This window comes from Manacus vitellinus, unplaced genomic scaffold (assembly GCF_001715985.3).
Source record: "Manacus vitellinus isolate BGI_N305 unplaced genomic scaffold, ASM171598v3 scaffold_31_pilon, whole genome shotgun sequence".
Lineage (NCBI taxonomy): Eukaryota > Metazoa > Chordata > Aves > Passeriformes > Pipridae > Manacus > Manacus vitellinus.
Window position 1 is genome coordinate 8,950,191 of NW_021940379.1, and position 19,760 is coordinate 8,969,950.

The window sequence follows — 19,760 nt, forward strand, 5'->3', positions numbered from 1 at the left end:
TATATGCTCCTCAGTTGAATTAAAAGACAAGTTTTCTGTTGTCTTCTTTCTGCTGTCATCAGCAAAATACAAATTGCCTAATTTCTACTCATATCATAATGAATAAAAAAGACTATTTTAGGTGGAGCTGGGGGAATAGCAGAGAGAATGCCTTAGTAGACACTTGAACTGCATTTGCATTTGAGTTTTGTGAACATTTCTGTGAACCTGAGTGGAATTTTATCTTTGCATAATCCTTGCTGTAAAAGCAATGTTTATTTATTTTTCAATACCAAATAAATCCTTCAATTAATGAATCCATATCCAGAGTTGTAAAAAGTCTGAACACTGAAACATCTGCTTTTTGAATTCTGGAGGGACTTTCAGACACTGAGAGAGGAACAAACTGAAACCATTACAATCAAGGAAGGGCTTTTTGAAAACTTGCTCAGATGTAACTGAACTGTCTTCATTCCAGCTGTGAGAGCAGTCCAGATTGGGTTCAGATAGGAAGCATTCTCTGTTCCTCCTAGAAGCACAGGGCTTTGATTGCTGTGGTTAAAAGGCAGGGGTGAGTTGAAGAGTGGTCTCTGTTAAACCCTTGTCAGTACTGCAGAACTGTTGCTCTGTTTGCTGCAGTTTACAGGCCTGGGCTTCCTGAAGGAGCTGTGCCAAGAGGGTCTGTGTCCCATGTGGCACCACGTGAAGCAAAAGCATTTCTTGGGTTGTTATAAGCATGGAATTAATTTAGGGACTTGTAGAGGTACTAGAAAAATATTATCACTGTCATCTGAGGAGGACACAGGACATTTGGGTGAATAAGACAGATTCTGGGGGTTTTTTGCAGATAAGAGCTTAGAAAACTGAAAGCAAGATCTTTCTTATTTTGGCAGTACATTTATGATTAATTTGATTTAAACGGAGACTGCAAGATTCTTTTTAAAAAAAAATCATCAAGCCACACAAAACTGTCAAGTTCTGTAGGGATGAGAGACAAAAGCCTCTTGTTTGTTGAAGCACATAGTGAAAATATTGCATGAGGTGAAATTGTTTCTTTATGATTTGTGCTGTAAGAGTTTATTGATAGCACATAGTTACTGTAATACTTACACATGAGAATCCCATTTCTAATATCAGTGTCTTTGCCTGGCTGTTAGGCAGTGGAGCAGCTGAACATAAAACCAAAGAGCTACAAGGATCTCCTGACAGACGAGCCCTTCACTCGGCAGGACATTGTGACACTGCAGGTAAACTTTGCTCCCTGTTACCTGTTGTACCATACAGCCCAATATAAAACCAGATTTTTTGCAGCAGGTGAGAGGTTGCTATTCCACTGTTCTAGCAGAAAACTAGAATGCTTGAACAGAGAAACTCTGCTGTATTTACTTTGTTATCCAGGTGAGCTACAACCATGCCTTGTAACAGTCTGGAAGAGCAGTGAGGTGTCCTACATGGTCTGTGGCATCAAAAGAAACATGGGTTAGAATGTGAAGTGTTTAAACTTTTAGGAAGTTGACATGTTGCATTAAGACTGAAGTTGATTGTCCATCTCACTCTTTTGAAGATGTCTAAAAGAGTCAAAGCTTCAGAAAAGCATTTTCTATAGGGTGTTTCTCTAAAGGAGAGTAAAATAAGCAGCAAATCAGAGTATTTTCTCTAAATGCTTTTTCAGAATGTTTTTCTTCTTAATAAATACCAGTATTGGTCTTTTACTAATTTTAAAAGAATTAAAAACGAAATTAAAACAACAGTATAAACTTCAGACTGTAAAAGACAGTTATTTACAGATGAAGTTTAGTATCAAAAGTTCTAAAACTTCAGTTTAAAGGCAGGCACTTATAAGCTTGCATGATTTGAAAACAGGGGGAAAAGGATTCCAGGATCATTATTATAGAAATCACGAGTTAGTATGCATCTCATGAACAGTTCATTGCCACTAACCAAGACTAATACAGTCTAATTCAAATAGAAAAATATTTTTCATTTATGTCTAAATTTAAATTAAGTGTAGCCCTTCCTCCCTACTCCCCAGTGCTTCACAGCATGTTTTTAAATATTTTTACTCTGTTCCTTTGGGCCTGTTGCTGTTCAAGCTAATGCAACAAAGTAAAATGTTTTTAATCCAATGGAAGCAAAAAATGGAAGATCTTTTTTCAGACTGAAAGTTCCCAACAGAATGTAATTTCATTATAACTGCATGGTTGGTAATGGATTTGGAAATATAAAAAAGGACAACATGAATGGCTAAAAATGTGTCTGGGCAGCAGTATGGAAAATGAAGTTAATTTGAAAAAATAATTGAAATGTGCAGTCACTAAAAAAGTATTTTTGTGTGTTTTATAGGGTTGGAATTGAATGTATGTGTAAAGAGTGTGTTCTTCTTACTTGCCTAGCCTTGATTTTTCACAGATGCTCTAGTCCCCTAAGTCTCAAAGGGCAGCAGCCAGCAGTTTAGTTATTCCCTGTGTGGGTTTTTATCACTACTTTTCATCTTCATTTTGTTCTTGACATGTTTCTGTCTCACTCAGAGGAATAACTTGGCACAAACCAAGTATATTCTGGTAGCTGGGCAGTCACTGGGGCATTGGGTGCCAGGAGGGCACGGCCATGCACTGCCTGCCCCTCTCACACTGATGGCATGTTAAGGTGGCATCAGTAATGTGTGAGTAGATTTGTTCCTCTGAAGGAAACAGTTCATTAGGGGTTGTTGTTAACTTCTGCAGTGCTATACTCTTCCTAAATAAGTTTAGAAATAGCAAATGCCCCATCTTGGAATGGGACTGGAAGAGACTTGACCATCTGTATGACCAGATAAAGTTTGACCTTCACCAAATTGGTTTTTAATTGTTTTTTTCAAGAAGAGTTTTCAACAAACAGACTAAAATGGCTTCAGGGTGTTGAAGGAGAATTAAGAGCCATTTCCTGCACTGCACATCACCCACTGCAAACTTGCATATGTAACTTGATTTCTCCTGTTCAAATGCTGCCCTACTCTGACTTGCTCTGGTGAGGCCAGGATTCAACCTGAAGTGGCATGACTAGTGTGGGCACTAAAACTGCTTGAGTGTATGTGATATAGAAATGTGTTGTTATTTTCTCCTGATATTTTCTTCATCTAAATTATTGAAAGCCAGCCTGATGTCTGCTGTACAGGCTCTCTTGCTGACAACCCTGCAGGCAGCGTGGTGGCTCCCCACTGCCAAGCTCTGCCACCTGTGGCTCTGTTCCTTAGCCAGAGTTCCTGACTGCAATCTGCTGTGTTTCTGTGTTTCACCAGAGCTCTGTCCCAAATCCTGCTTCTCTTAAAAACCTCTCAGTTCTGGGTTGAAATTCATCCCTTTGTTTTTTTCCCATTCCCCCATGTGAATTGAGCACTGTGGTATCCAGGAGAGCTGCAATTGGGAGTGAGTTGGTATCACTGACCCTGCTGTTTGGCAGAAAAGTAGATATAAAGGAAGTTGCTAGAAAAACATTCTTTGCTTTGCAAATATCAGCTGAATAGGGCTGTCTGTAATAGTGTGGCTAGCAGTAGAAATTAGCATTTCCAGAGGCTGACTCTGAATGTCCTAGGAAACAGATGAGGTACATACCTGTGTTTGGTAGTGAAATACAACATGATAAATGGAAAATATAAATAATGTGTGTTTACAGATTATTTGTATCATCACATTTTTCCTTATTGATACATAAAGAGAATTCCTACAGCTGCTAGGGGTGTTCTTTTACCAGAATAGCAATTGACCTCAAACTTGGCTTCTCTGTCCTAATATATATAATTTAAAAAAACCAAAAAAATTTGCTCTTTTCAGAGGAGACATAATTGCATAATATTATTTTTCTGTTCTCGGTGCTAAACGTTATTCAAACACCAATCATAATCCTTCCCTGTTATGTTTTCTGCTAAGCACCATCTCAGCTGGTAGCTTTGAATTTTCTGTCCTATTGCTATAAAGTTTACTTGTTAAAAAAGGCAATTTTTTTTAATTTGAAACTAAAAAAAGCAAAAGCACAACTTTAGTTGTTAATAATACTGTCTTACATCTATGATGTTCGTGTCTTTGCAAAGGAGTCCTCAATGCTTCCTGCAAATCCACATACAGAAATTGCTTTTTCCCCTGTTGAAATGCAAATGTCCTGGGGTAGTGTGGCAGTTTTTCTTCAGCATATGGTGATATTATCCAGCCATGCAGGGCAGGAGGTAACGAGTAACACCAGACCCTGGGGTGTGAGATGGATTACCAGAACTGGAGTGCAGTTATTCAAGCAAAAGAGGCCATGGATTCTCATTTAATGTCTTGCTGATAATGCCAGAAATACATGTGACATTGTTCCATATGATGCCCTTCCTGGACACCAGCACTCCTAGTATGACTGCATACTTTAGACTCTAGCTCTTTACTTTAAAGTTGAAATTTCCATTTCTTGGCTTTGTGATCTTGCCACAAACTCAAGTCAAACTTTCCATCTTCTGCAGTACAGGTCTTACACTGTCCAAGTTTCTCTTTCCTTACAGTTTATCATTGTTTCATATAGTTTTTCTCCCATCTCTACCAGTTCACATCTCTCTTAAATGACCCTAACCCTAACCCACCTCCGTGGCTGCAGGTACAGCAGAGCAGACGTGGTGTGTTCCTCTCTGCTGGATGAATTGCAGTGTAGCCCTGTTGTGCCAGTGGCAGCAGGCACAGTGCTCTGCTGGCAGCCTGCAGAGAGTCTTCCCTAGTAGATCCATGCTAAAAAATGCATCTTCTTTGCACTGCAGAAGTGGAGGGGCAAAAAGAAGAAAAGAAAAAAGGGTGTGGATAAATGCTACCAGGTTTGCTCCTGTTAAAGGAAAAAATTGAAAGGCTCATACTGTTATGTGCTTCCATATGTCACTTTTATTGTTTCTGTATAACCCAATCAGCTGTGGACAAGATGTGGTTCCCAGCAAGCTGTTAAACAGCACTGACATTTGTGGCAGGAAGCAGAGCTGATGAGCAGAGCTGGAGGTGGGTGAACTGCACACTGTTAATTGATATTTCACTCCCCAGCCATTCCTCTTTGCTCTGTGTGTGACAGAAGGTCAGAGCAGATTTCCTCACAATTGTGGCTGAGGGCTCTGGGAGGGCCAGCCCTGTGCCAATGGGTGTGCAGAGGAGCTGGTAAAGGAGTGGGACATGGTCACATGTGAAGGTGACAGCCCTGAGAATAATGAGGGATCCAGCACGGCCAACCACATGGTAGGAGGGGGATCAGGCCTCCAAGAAATCACACGGTCTAAAACTGCTGGGTTTAACCTGCTTTTTGGCAAGTTGTGTGTATGGTGCTTAAGATTAACAGAGTTTAAGCTGTTTCCCTAAGTAGGTAAAACTAGAAAATGACAGGAAAAAACCAAGTGGAATAAAACTTGAAATTAATAGTTTTCGTAGTTTAGCTTTCTGGAAAACATTAAATTTGAGACTTTTAATAGTCATGATAGTTAGCAACCCTTTGAAGTCTTTATCTGTGCTAGTGATTTGCTAAACAGGAGTTTATGGTTTGTAACCTTAATAAGAAAAGCCCTGAGACTGCCAACCATGGTGATTTGAATGCATATTTTTAGACATGCTAAGACAAACAAAAGTAGGCCGAGTTACTCTTCATGGTTCATCTTCTGTTTTGGTTTTGTGCACTTACACAGAACTTATTTAAGTCTTTGAACTCTAGTCCTTAATCTTAACAGGATTGGGAACATCACCACGAGCCTGGCCTTTCTCTGACCAGGAGCTTGAGGCTTTGATGGTGTGGGTACATCCATCTGCCCATCCCTGCGGCTTCTCGTTCAGACTGCTCTGGTTCTGTGCCCAGTTCCTGTCAGGGATGCAATGAGCCGAGCTTGGCAGCCTAACTATTAGTGTTTAGACAGTTTTCTTCCTGAAGTGATATGTCTAAAGACTGGGCACACTTCTAAAAGTTAGGTAGTCCTACCTTCAAAAAATGTGTCTCTCACGTTGTAGGACTCAGTACCATCAGTGAGGAAATGGGTTGTGTCTTCTGCAGCACAGGTTGGACTGGTCAGATGTGTTTCTGCTCTTGGGGGTGATAGAAACAAATGGTGTCTTGTGCTTAACGTTCACTGCGCTGCTCTCACACTTAGCATGCTAATTCTAATCCATGCTAACTCTAATCAAACTTCTCCTAGTGTATCATGATGCTGTGTTTTAGAGGGAGGAATAAATATGTCCCAGGTGTCCTGTGTAAGATGATACTCAAGTTTCAACTTGAGGAACTATTTGTGAGGGTTTTTTCCACTGACAGAGGGAAACCTGTTTTGGAGTAGGTGCATGGGTTGTCCCCCTTCTCAATGTGTGGTGACTCTTGCTTTGCAGAATCAGGAATACAAGGGGCAATGGTGGAAACCAAACCTTTGTAAGGTTTCCGTTTCAACAGATGGCCCATGTGGATGTGATGGAGGACCTTGTGCAGGAGACCTCAGTCTCATTTCTGGGGTTTGGAGTTGTCTCAGGTCTCCTGGAAAGCAGATGGATGGCTGTGGTCTGCAAGGAGTCAGAGTACTGGTGTCAGAGGATACAAAAATGGTTAAATGGTTAAGAAACAGGTCCAAATTTCCTATTTCTTAGTAGTTTAACTTAAAGGTTGTCTGTGTCTAATGCAAGCTCTTAAAGAGAAAAGCTGTAATTTTTTGGCAGTCCATGTCTCAATGAAGATCTGTTGGAGGGGTAGAGTGGGACAGGCAAAACCAGAAAACTGTTATCTAGTGGTTGGGAAAGCCCAAAGGTCAACCTTGGAGTGCAGAATCACACAGCTTGATTTCATAAATGTGTTCTGGTTTTACTACCAGCAACAAAACTAAAAATGCACGCTCTGGTGGAAGAATACCATTTCAGGGGTGAATAAAAGGCATAATTAGATCACTTAATAAATTATGGAGCTCCCAGCTCTGCTTGTATTACACATTTCTTTTAGCACAGATGAAATTGTCAGAACTTCAACACTGGTGGTCTGAGAAGTTTTGTTAAATTTGTTTGGGATAATATATAGTGTATATAATACTATTCATGTCAGGTCATAGTTCTTTGCATAATATGTTGCATTGTTTTTATCCTGACCTTGAAACTATTGCATATTATTCTGTTACTCTGGTATTTTAGTTTGAATTGTTTTCTGTAAGATAGAATTTCCATAAATGACTGGGTGTCCTGGACTGATGTTTTGACCTTTCTGTGCTCCAGAGGAGCTTGAGGAGAAAATCTTGAGGTAATTGTAAGAAGAGGATTAAGGACTGTTTAATAATAGTATAATGTAACCTGGATCACCAGTAGGCATTCCTTGTCTCACTCTTTCTAACAAAAGGTCAAAGTTTTGCAGGAAGTTGCCTAGAGATAGTGCAAAGACTCCCAGTTAATGGACTGTGTGTTTTTGCTGTTTTCCTCCTGTAGTCACTAAATTGAGTTTTCATAAGAGCATTTTTGTTGCTTTTTTTTTGTTTTTAAACATAATTCTGTAGGCACTAGTGGATGGCTTTGTATTTTTTTATCTTTCTGTGGTTTGGGGAGGATGGAAGTTGTTCTGTGTCCCCCTGTTCTTTTATTATGGTGGTGTCTACCCTTCAGACTACTCTGTTGTAAGGAACTGGTGCCCACCAAGCTCTCTGACATTTCTTTTTTCAATTATTATTTTCAGGATCCAACAAACCTGGATAAGTTCAATGTCTCAAACTTCTTTCACGTTAAGAACAACATAAAAGTAGTTGATCCAGGTAAGGATGAGATGAAGGTGGGCTGAGAAAACCCCAGCCCAAATGTGGCATTGACTCTGTTTTCTGGATGGACATCCCTCAATGGCTGGTGCTTGGAAAGTTTCTTGGAAACATGAATAACTTGTGGAATCTGTCCCTTGCACATCAAAAAGTGTAAACATATTTTGAAGCAAAGACATGATTCTTTGAGAACTCCTTAACTGTCTCTGTTGAGTGCTGTGCAAACAGGGAAAGCTTTCCATGCCCTTTCAGAGTGAGTGGGTACATGAGAGAGAAGTGAGGCCTGTTAGCCTCGTACCAGAACCAAGACAAGGGAACCTACCTCTTCTCACACTCTCTGCTAGACCCCCTTCATATTTATCAGCAATGTATTGCCCATCCTTCTGACTTGAGAACAATGGGCATCTTCCAAGTAGGATTTTTCTCAAATAATCCCAAAATTATGGTTTTGGTGAAAAATACAATGTTTTTTTTCTACATATCTTAGACATTTGATTCTCATTTATTTTGTGATTTTTTGATAGCTAAATGCTTAGTAATATCTGCTAATATTAAACTGCTGAAGGAAAAAAATTCTCTCCTTTGCCCTTGTGGGTTCCTATAGACCTGTTTCTAATGAGGTCTGATTGCTAATTCTAAGCAAAGTGTGTTTCTCTGGGTCTTATTATGCTCATATCTGGTTTTTGGGGTTTTTTTTTGGTTTTCTTATCTACTGTTCTGCAAGCAAGCATCTCTTTCTATTTACCTGCTCAGAATAAGTGGGTATTATCTCAGAAATGGCATATATAATATCTAGCAAATAGTAGGCATATCAAGATAGAGAACAAGTGAAACTTTTAAAAATTAAAAAAATAAAATTAAAAACTAAATAAATCAAATTCTACAGTCCAGTCAAGCAACCTTCTCCCCCAGTATCACATGAAAGATCTGATCCTGGGATTTTTGCATCATAGGCCTGGCCATTCAGTGAGGAGATGAAGAACAGAAGTCTATATTGTATCCAACTTTATTTTGCCTTTATTGTTCTATAAAAATTTTCCAAGGCTTGAATGGACTTAGGTAACTTCTCATGGTTTCAAATAAATTTTTATAGTAATTGGATTAATTATTTTTTTCTTTTCATGTACATCATATTGGCATTTATTGTGCTATATTTCGAGCAACACTATATTACAGTGTCATAAGTGTTGCAATTTGTCACTGTCTGCAGGAATAAATATAGTAACTAAACCTTTTTGTTTAAAAAAAAAATAGAATTAATACCTGGCAGAGTTTCGTGTGATTAGATATGTAATAAACTGAAGGAGAACAAAATACAGTGTTTCTTTTAACTCTGAAGTGTTTTAACTTTGTCTTACCTAGATGAAGAAAAAGCAAAATTGGATCCATCTTACTATTTGAAAAATACAAACACAGAGACCCGAGAGACTTTACTGGAGCTTTATAAGGAATTCAAAGGCGATGATATTTTAGCAGCTACTATGAAGGCTCCTGAAAAGAAGAAGGTGGATAAGCTGAATGCAGTAAGTTGACTTAATTTGCAGTTTGGCACTGACTGACTTCTTCAAGAATGGTAATAGATGTTTTTCAGCTTAGGGGCCATATTGCAGCATAACCAGACACTGCTCCTTCTGTTTTCTGTCACATGGAAATTTGTCATAGATGAAAATCTGAGAATCGTATTGGGATTCCTTAGAACAGCATTGTATGTGTCAGTGAGTTTCTGTTTGTTAAATCATTGTAAATGAACCCACACATTTGAGAACTGGAGCACAATAAGAAGAAGAATCCTTCTGATGTGGTTATGATGTGTATGTTGGCAGAACCTTTTTCCCAGGTTGTAATCTCTCACTTTGAATTTGTTTATCATTGCTTCCTGCAGTTATTGGCAGAAAGAGCACACCTTGAGGGCAGTGCAAGTGAATCATTTCTGGTGTGGGCAAATATAGAAATCATCCACAGCTGCTTCTCCATTTCTTTTTCCACTGGAATGCAGGATTTTAGTGGAATTTTTTAAAGGATGTTCTTACAGGTGCATGTTACTCTGTGTTCATGGTTCTCAAGAGAAATAATTCATCTACATCTAGATTTCCTACATCAAAGGCTGTTTGTAATGGGCAAGACAGAGTATTCTTCTGCCCTTTAATAATTCTGGGATGTGTGTGCCTACTTGCTTTGATTACAGCTCTTAGTGAGCAGGCTTAGGGACGGATTAGGGAATGGATGTGACCAAGAAGGAGGATCACATTTGCTCCTTTTTCAGGGCATTGTTGTGTTATAATAAAAAAAATGTAGGGAGAAGAAAAGGAGGGGAGAGACAATGGTGAGCTCTCACATGTTAGGGAGTGGGATTGTCAGCTGATGAGGTGGATGGGCATGGCTGTAACTTCCTTAGGGTGCAGTGAAACCTCGAGGAATGAGCACTGGCCTGGCCTGGATTCTTTACAGGCATTGCTGCAAAGCTGCTAAACCTGTCTCAGGGTTTATTAGATCTTTGTAATTTACTCCAAAATCCATGTGTGACGTTAACATTTCCTTTCTGCAGAAGAATTACAGGGCTCAAAATAGACAGTGGGAGCTGTGGGACAGAGCCTGTGCTGGCAGAGGGGCCCTGTGTGGGAGGGGGTGCTTTGCTCTCCCCTGTGCTATCTCTGCTTCACTGGTTTCCTTCCACTCACTCAGCAACACTGGAGACTTTTACAGATGTCTTGCCAGCAGTGCTCCTTTCCTATCTCCACCTGTGGACATACAAATAAATTCTCATAATAGAATCTTTGCATAGTGATGTATTAAACTGTAGTGGAAACATTAAGCCCCTTTGGCTCAGCTCATGAGCAGCCTTAACTCCAGTTTCATCAGAGCACATGTTGGGGTAGCAGATGGAGAATTATTGCTGCTCTGGATATTTGCTTCTGTCAGTAGGAGCTGGAGCAGAAAGTTTGCCCTCAGAAGGATGACATTTGTGTGTTTCTAGTGCTTATATAGTATCTTTAGGAGATAAATTCTAAGATCTAATGCCTTTTTCATGTGCTTTTTCCTCTGCAAACAGGCTCACTATTCCACTGGAGCTGTAAGTGCTTCCTTCACCTCCACTGCAATGGTGCCTGAAACTACTCACGAAGCAGGTACCAGAGCCCCTCCCTCCCTTCCATTTTCAAGTGTGCTCCTTGGCACACACACACTGATTAGGACTGAAGGAATGCACTGATGGCTGGTCAGTACCAATGCCACGGAAATGTATTCCCTAAGCAGATACAGACTTACTTTCCAGTGAGCTCATTCTGAAAATAATGGAGCAATTATGAATTAGCTTTGGCTTTGAATGGCAGTTACTTTTGTTGAATGGAAATTAATGGGACATTTTTTATGCCTAGGGACCACAAAGCGAGATATTCCCTTATGTAAGTTAGGAATGAAGTATAATCTTTCCTCAGATAGCATACAAAGTCTTGCCCACCTTTTTGGCCTACCTCAGTGTTGGTTAGAAGGACAGCAAGTTTTGTGGTGATAACTTTTGATTCACTGCTTTTCCAGGTAACATGAGAATACATTTTAGTGCAATAAAGTTTTCCTTTTATTCTCCAGCCTAAACAAAAATGTATAAAATTTATTTAATTTGGATATTGATTAAATAGCTGAGTGATTAGTATTTCCAGTTAAAGAGAGAGGTCTGACTTTGGGCACTAAAATTCAGACATCACACACTTAGGCAAAGATTGAATACTGTGTCTCCCAAGTTCAATTCCTTTACTTGGTGTATTACAGTGATTTGCAGGTGACTCTTTAAGTATTGAAAATATCTGACTAACTGGACATTTTGACAAAATGGAAATGGAAACATCCTAGATTGATCCTTTGGTTTGACTTTCCAGAAATGTCCAGTAGCAGCTTCATTTGTTTTCAGAACTGGGTAGGTCTCTGTATGTCAGCAGTTTGTGGTTGACTGATGACTACCTGCTTGACTTCCAAGACTGACAAGAAAAAATTTGGTTTCAAAGTAAAGTTTGTGGTTGGTAGACATTACTTGAAAATTATAGTTTGTAATACTAAATGCTTCTCTGATTTAAAATATAGATTATATTTTTGGTTCCCAAGGAGTTGGTGGTTTTCTGTACTGGAAAGTGTTTTGCACAGAGGTTGCAATATGAGGTTATTGGAGATAAATTGCAGGGTACAATCCCTGAAGACCCAGTACCCAGGGGAAGAGGTCAGACAGGGGAATCTGTGAACTGTTTTCTGATGATTTCTAGAGATCAGTGAGTAAGCTTCCAGAGAGCTAATTGTTTGTCTTCTCCTTTGCTACAGCTGCTATTGAAGATGATGTTGTGAGGTACCAGTATGTGAAGAAGAAGGGATATGTGCGACTTCACACTAATAAAGGAGACCTAAACCTGGAGCTGCACTGTGACATGGTACTGACTACTCTGTAGATAAGAAACAGAATTGGAGCTGGCAATGGAAATGTCAAAGGAAAACAATTGTGTGTAGTTGCAGTAGATAGAGATAAATAACAAGCTTTCAGTGGTTTTAATGTATTTTCATACATACACAAAACTCCATTTGTTAAATCTAGGTATTATTTTATATATAATACTACTATATGTATAAATGTTCTTTGTAAGCAGTCCCATTGTTTTAATAGACTACTTACAACATGCCAAGGTACATGTTTAGAGCTTCAAAGGGACAGGATTAGTGACCCAAACAATGACAAAGAAGGAAGAGAGAAAAGAGAAGGCAGAGCACAGAGAAGAGAGAGTAACCCAAGGTTACACAGCAGGTTACTGACAGAACCAGGAAAAGAACCTCAATGAAACCAAGAGCAATCTGTCAGCCTGAGTATGTGTAGTTGAGATCCCCAGAAATGGTTAATTTGTTTTTAAAGCCTAAGCTTTACAGAACAGACCTACATGAAAACCTTAGAATATGTTTTTTACTCCCTGCTGTCTCAGTTTTAAAAGTTCAAGTTTTCAAACATCTTCCATTTGCCATTAGGAGAAGTTAATTTTAAAAAACAACAGACTAGAGTTTTTTATAGTCTCTACAGTCTGATTCTGGGGGAAATCTGTGGCTCTTAAAATAATAAACATGGCAAGACTCACGATAGATGGATGAGCTGTGGTAACACTGATGTCTTGGACGTCACTGCTTGACAGTGTGTTTGCTTATTTATTTGTACAGCCACATCTATAAAAGGAAAAAAAAATTCAACATAAAAAGCCCAAACCTTCCATTGTTTGCTGAGATTTTTGACTCAGGAGATTATAGCCCTGAAGGCAGATGTTTTAGAAAGCTGAAGGATGGGAATAGAGGTTTAGATGGTAAAATTTCTGCTTGTTGTAAGCCTCACAGAGTTTAAAAGTAAGTGATGCTGGCTGGGAGCTGGGGTGCCTGGTGTGAAATCCAGAGATGTACTGGGAGAATGCATCCATTTTTGCCTGTGAGAAAGAAAAAGGTGCAAACAGCATAAACCTTCCAGCTTTCCCTTCTCTTCCTTTCTCTCCCAGGAGTCAGGCACAAGATATGTGCAAACATCTCGAGCTGATCTGTGGAACAGTCTGAGAACCTCCACAGCAGCCTGGTGTGCTGGGAATCCTGTAGGGCACTGCCATCCCTGCAGGTGTTTGCCATGCTCTTAAATAGGAACAGGGTAATAAGGCAAAAAGCAGAGGAAGTCAGTACAGCAATATTTGGGGGAAGCAGCAGAATGAGCAGATTGCATTGACTCATTTGTTTTGCCATATGTTCCAAAGTGGCTCCTGGCTGGAGCAGCCTGACTACAGCTATTCCTATCAGCGTGGGCTTTTGGGCCACATATGTGACCAGTGGCACTCTGTCCTGAGGACCCAGTCTCAATTGCTCATTATAAACTTCCTGTATGATATCCATTGTGTTCCTTTTTTTTCAGATGAATTCCTATTCATCTCCCTTTCACACACAGAGCTTCCTCATGTACACATTGGAAGTGTGTGCTGTTTTACACAACCAGACATGCTTGAACACTGGCCTCCCACCATCTGTTCCTTTTGTGTTGATCAAATCTGTGTGAATTCAGCAGACCTTTGGCACTGCCGAGGGGAAAAAGATATATATTTAGAATAAATAGGAAAAACTTGCTGCTTTAGGGACGTTTTCACAACATCCACTTTAGGTCATCACCTTAGGTCTATGAAATCAGTCCTTTCCGGGAGGCACTTGTTTTTCTCCCTTTACTATATAAGGAGTTTGTGCTTCTAACTTTGGTTTTCCTGCATCACACTGAGGTTTAGGCACCTAAGGTCACTCAGTGCAGACAGAGCAAACATCTGTCACAAACATGGACATAGACCAGCTATGATTGCAAAGACATAGAAAATGGAGAAGTGCCAAAATCTAAGCATTGTTAAACACATAGTTCACCCTGCCTGTGAATATGCATGGAAACAGTCTTAATCATATGCCAAGTGTTTATCAGCTCTTCTGGCTTATCCAGTGCACAGGCTGAACCAGTCCTGGGAGCTGCTTGGAGCTGTGTGGAGAAATTGTTTACAGACAAAAGTTGGTTTTCTTACAAAAGTGTAGAATGTGGGTAAGGTCCTTGAATACAATCAGGGGGAGCTGGGCTGTAACATAATGCTCACCCACATTAATGTGCACTGGCTTTTTTGTTAATTGCTGAGGGATATCCTGTGCTCTGGTTATTCTGGAAGCCACCCCAGCAGTGATCATATTTGTGCAGTACTGCAAATAAATGATTGTGAAATGCTTAAGGAAGCTTGAGGGGGAGGTTGCTCTATAAATATGGCAGATAAATACTGTGTCCAGTATATACTGTGCAACATTTGAATTGCATTTTAAAATAGTCTTATGGTTTAGATTTCAGTCTATAATTTGAGGTGAAGTCTCCTCACTAAAATAGAGAGCAGCAAGTGACATATTTGCTGTTTAAGAGTGTATGTCTGCTGAGTCTCCAGTTGTATATTCGTGCCTCTGGGCTGTATTTAAGCAAAATATTCTTGCAGTTGTGCTCTCGGCACTCTGCACAGCTTCTACCCAGGAACTCTTGCCTTCAGGACCCTTCTTGGGTTCTCACTCCCTCTCCCTTCATAGCTCTGTTGTCTCCTTTCTTTCCCATTTTTTGTGAGCTATCTGGCAGTATGGATTGTTTGGAGTTCAGTCCATATGTACACATGGAAACTTGTTTAAAGATAAATCTAGGATTCTTCATATACAAGTACTTTAAGCTGTCAGTCAATAAGATTGATAGTGATGAAATTCTTCCTAGCACCAAAAGCCTAATCTAGAAATGTTTTATATTGATCCAGGGGAGAAAATCAGTGTTGCAGTGTGATTGAAGTCATCAGTTACTTTGTGACATGATTCAGAAAGAGTATGAAATAGGGCTAGAATCCAGATATTTTCAGTGCTTGAAATCACTTGTTCAGAGCACCAGAAAACTTCACTTATGTTCCAGAAAGATGATGTGTGGTTTAAGTTATCGTCCTGAAAAATGCAATTAAAAGACTTCAGCAGATAAGCTGGATTTTTTTCTACCCTTTTGAATTTGTGCCTCAAATGAGCAAAGCCACACTCCTGTTCTCTCTGCGTCATAGCTCTGCCTACTGCTCTTTTTTGCTATTTGTTTTTCTCCCAGTCTTCTTATTGAGATACAGCATGTTCCTCCTGATGGGGACTAATCAGGTGGCCATTTGTAGGGATGTTTTCCAGGAAGCTGAGTTCCCCTGTGCATAAGCAACATTTGTTGTATATACTAATTGGATGCAAATTTACAAAAATGCTACTTACCAGAAGTAATTCTGGCAAGTACAGAAGATTTAACAAGTGTTATCCTTTAAGTTCTAGTCTTATGCTTTGCTGAACAAATAAATTATGATGAAATAACTGATGAAAGGCAATGAATTTCACTGGATTTCTTGTATTTTATTTACTGTGATTTTTCTAGTCTCCTCAAGTTCTTTTAGCTGCTTTAATCAGGAACAGCTGTATAATATCCATGTGTATTCTGCTGTATTAGTCGCTAGAGTGGTGTAGTTATACCTTGTAGGTGGTGGAGCAACCATTTTTAAAAATATCTATGTATGTATGTATGTATAAATACATAAATGTAATGCTCGAGAAGACCCTGGCAAAATGATGAACCCTTGGTTTGGTGTTCAAACCTCCCTTCTCTCTTTGTGAGTTCCCCTCACACCAGTGGTCACTCTGGGGTGATGATCTGGTGGTTAAGCACATGCTGATCATGGTAATTCAATACTAATCCATAACTGCCACAGCAGTTTTTGTAAATTCACCTGTCTCTCTCACTTTAAGGTTTAAGGGCAAGTTGACATAATAAAGAAGAATGTGAGATGGATTTCAAAGCTCCATCCAGCACTCCACAAATGTTTTTTGAGGTTTTAGGACCTGGCAAACTCTGCCTAATGATGGTGTCTTGGCATAGCTATCTGAAGAAGCCATTATTTGACAAACATTGATGTTTTAATCTTTTGAGGCCCTTTGACCTGTTAAACATGCCTGTGATGTACAGTTGTGTAATCCAGCCCCTGTTCTTTGAAATCATCTCCTTTTGTGTGAGGGACTGTTCTGAAGATCAGAAGCCTGTAGACTTCTTAGCCATTTCCAGTGGGAAAGAAGTGAGTTGCTGTAAAAATCCTTTGACCTCTTGGCATGATGAGGTTCTCCATTCTTCCTGAATCTCTCATTTTCTTTCTGACTTAAACCTCCAGTCTTGCTTTCCGTCAGTGTCATGGCACTGTCTGGCAAATAACTGGCTGATGTTTTACCAGTGTCTGTCCACTCAGTTAATATGACTGTAGGGATGAAGTACAGTGGTCTTGGCATAGTTTTAATGGCTTGTTTCATGTTTTTTCATCAAAATAGGTGATTATAGGAAGAGCTGCAACTTTCAACTTTGAGAGTTCTTGTCAACAGAAACTTAAAACAAACAAACAAAGCTGTGCTTTTCCAGTAGAAGAGCAGCTGGATAAAAATGTTTGTTGGAGAGGATGTTGTTTCTTCTTGGTGTGCTTTTTCCTCAAAGTGCTACCCCAGCAGATCTATTGCTCTTTGTGGTGGAGAGTGGGATGGCTCTGCACAGCCATCTTGATTAACAGGTCATTTCTAGGTTGTTCTAAGTAACTGGCAGCTCATACTTCAAATAGTTTAACTTTGGGGGCATTAACAGCTGCTTGTGGTTTAACCCCAGTCAGCAGCTCAGCCCCACACAGCCACACACTCACTCCCCACCGTGGGATGGGGGAGAGAACACTTGTGGGCTAAGATAAAGGCAGTTTAATAGGTGAGGCAAAAGCTGCACACACAAGCAAAGCAAAATAAGACATGAATTCACCACTGCCCATGGGCAGGCAGGTGTTCAGCCATCCCCAGGACACCCACAGTGGTGACTTGGGAAGACAAACTCCATCACTCTTAACATTCCCCCCCTTCCTTCTTCTTTCCCCGGCTTTATATGCTGAGCATGGTGTCATATGGTCTGGAATATCCCCTTGGTCAGTTGGGATCAGCTGTCCTGGCTGTGTCCTCTCCCAACTCGTTTTGCACCCCCAGTCTGCTCACTGGTGGGGTGGGGTGAGAGGTAGGAAAGGCCTTGACTCTGCGAGCCCTGCTCAGCAATAGTGAAAACATCTCTGAATTATCAACACTGTTCTCAGCACAAATGCCAAACCCAGCCCCGTGCTAGCTGCTCTGAAGGTTCACTGTCCCCCAGCCAAAGCCAGCACACAGCCATGCTGGAGAGAGCAGGAACATTTTCATGGGAGATGTCTGGAGGAAATGCCCTGTCTGGCTGCTGCCATCATGTGCCTGTCCTCAGTGCTGTTTTGCAGCAGTGAAGGGGCAGTGGGAGTCCCTGATGTCCCCCTGTCCATGCCTGAGTGGGACATTCAGCGTGGGGTTGTCAACCGCTCCCTGCACTGTGGGGCTGCTGCCCGGGACTGTCTCTGCATGGCAGCCTTTGGCCTTGGATAATTAGTGGGAAGGAATTCTGCCCATTTGGACCCTTTCTGCCTTCCCAGCTGCCCTGACAAGCTGGATTTTGGAAGGGAGTTGGTTGTTATTGGATTGTGCCACTTGATTTTTGACGTTTTCAGGCATGAGGTGCAGCCATCCCATCCCAGCTGTGTCTGCCCCTCAGTGATCCTGACCCCGAGGATGAGGAGGATGGAGTTACACAGCCACTGCTCTGCATCCTTCTCTGACATATTTCTTGTTTGTACCTTGGCTGCTCTGATGAGAGCATGGGTGACCTTGGGAGGCTGATGGCTACCAGAGCTGTCCTGTCTCCATGGAAGTTGTTACAGGTTGCATCTTCTGAAAAGGTGGGATTTATGTGCAGTCAATTGCAGGCTGGTGAAATGCCAGGGAGCCTCCGTGGGACCTGCAATATCCCAAGTTTTACAGGTGCTGGAGGTTGCTCAAGCAATTAAAGTTGCATCCTTGTTTAGGCTGTGTCTACCAGTGCTGTGCCCTGCTTGCCAGCCCCATCCTTATCAGCACCCAGCCCTGCACTGTGCTGTCTGACAAGCTCCTCAACCCTTGTGTGATGACAAATTTGAGAGGGGTGGGAAGAGGATTGTTTTCTTTTCTACCACTGCAATAAATGTAAGTTAGAGGGAAAGTAATAACTGTGGCTAGAGACGCTGACTCTGCCTCTGCCTCTGGAAAAGTAGTAGTTAAAAATGACAAATTAGATGAGTGAATTACATGCCTTATTTCACTTGAATTGTGCTCAGCTAAACTGATTGATTGTCCCTATGTTTGCAAAAAAGTGAGAAGTAAAACTGAAGTGTGTCGTCTTTTTACTGGCATCTTGTCTAAGCTGAGCATCTTGCTTAGACTTTGAAAAAGTTTTTGGTAGCATAGTGAATGTCAGTATTGTGTAAAAAATGCCTTTTAAAAGTGAAATTTAGCTATCTGCTGAAGTCTTTGCTAAGTAGCTGATTAAATTACCGTGGATTTCTGTGTAATGAGAATGCATTAATTCTTCTCTTTGTTCTAAGTGAACTTTGAGGCTTTGAGGTAGCAAAATAGGCAAATGTTTGCTGTCAAGTCAGTAATCTATTACCTGAGGCATAGTTTGCTTGTTCTGATTCTTTTTTGTTACCAGTAAGTGTCTGGCCAAGTGTTTCCCCCCCATGCCCTGGTGCTTTCCTGTCTGCAGTGCTCCCTCACTGAGCTGTGCTCCTCTGACCACGGACCCCAGAGTGGCCCCAGCGGGTTTGCTCCCCGTGTGACCAGGCTGGGAAAGGGGCCCCTTCCCTCAGCTGGGGCCTTCTTGAATTGAACCACCACAACCTGTCCCAGCTCAGCCCCTCTGGCACACGGGAGAGCTGTCAGCAGGAAAGAAGAGCTGGCAGGGAGTGATGTTTAGGTCTGTAGTAAATGTTTTTCCTACAGGAAATGTCATGGGCTTCCCTCAATGAAATTCTTCCTATGCTTCTACACTGCACTTTTTGGAGCTTTTGATTTTCTTGTCCCTCTTGCTCTGAAATGTGCTCCTGGTCCGTTGGTGCATAGTGAAGTAGGACAGTTTAAATGGCCTTCCAGAACAGTATTGCACATTGAAATGCTCTAGAAACATTTATATGTCCAGTTTCTTTCCATGCCTTGGAGGAGGGAACAAACACTTGCACCTGATAGATGGTGATTCCTGAAACTGCTCTATTACAGTTGGCTCTCACTACACCCTAAATAAAGCCAAGCTTTTATTGCTGAGTTCTTGTCTATGTGGTGGGTGGGCTGTGAGGACTACAGATTGAAAGGGATGGGGAGGACTGAGTTTAAACCTTACCAAATCACCTATTTATGGGTTCACACATTAGAAGGGTTGCTGAATGAACAGTTACAAGATTGAAAATTATATATATATATATATATATATATATACATATATATAAAAGGGATGTAAATGGATTAAAGCTAAACAAAATCCACCTTGTATTTTAAAGGGGATCTATGTTTAAAAGACTGAAGGCTTTGTTCGAAGCCTTAGAAATTTCCATCACTAGTTCATGCCTCTTAG

General features: G+C 40.7%; 1 protein-coding gene across 1 annotated transcript in view; it reads left to right on the forward strand.

Annotated features, from left to right (window-relative positions):
• Window positions 1-19,760, forward strand: part of PPIL2 (peptidylprolyl isomerase like 2) — a 67,024-nt gene that overhangs the window by 16,832 nt on the left and 30,432 nt on the right. Inside the window, exons 9-13 of the mRNA XM_029961223.1 lie at window positions 1,137-1,226; window positions 7,645-7,720; window positions 9,083-9,243; window positions 10,770-10,845; window positions 12,026-12,132. Coding sequence (XP_029817083.1) covers window positions 1,137-1,226; window positions 7,645-7,720; window positions 9,083-9,243; window positions 10,770-10,845; window positions 12,026-12,132 — 510 coding nt within the window. The remainder of the gene's footprint in view (window positions 1-1,136; window positions 1,227-7,644; window positions 7,721-9,082; window positions 9,244-10,769; window positions 10,846-12,025; window positions 12,133-19,760) is intronic.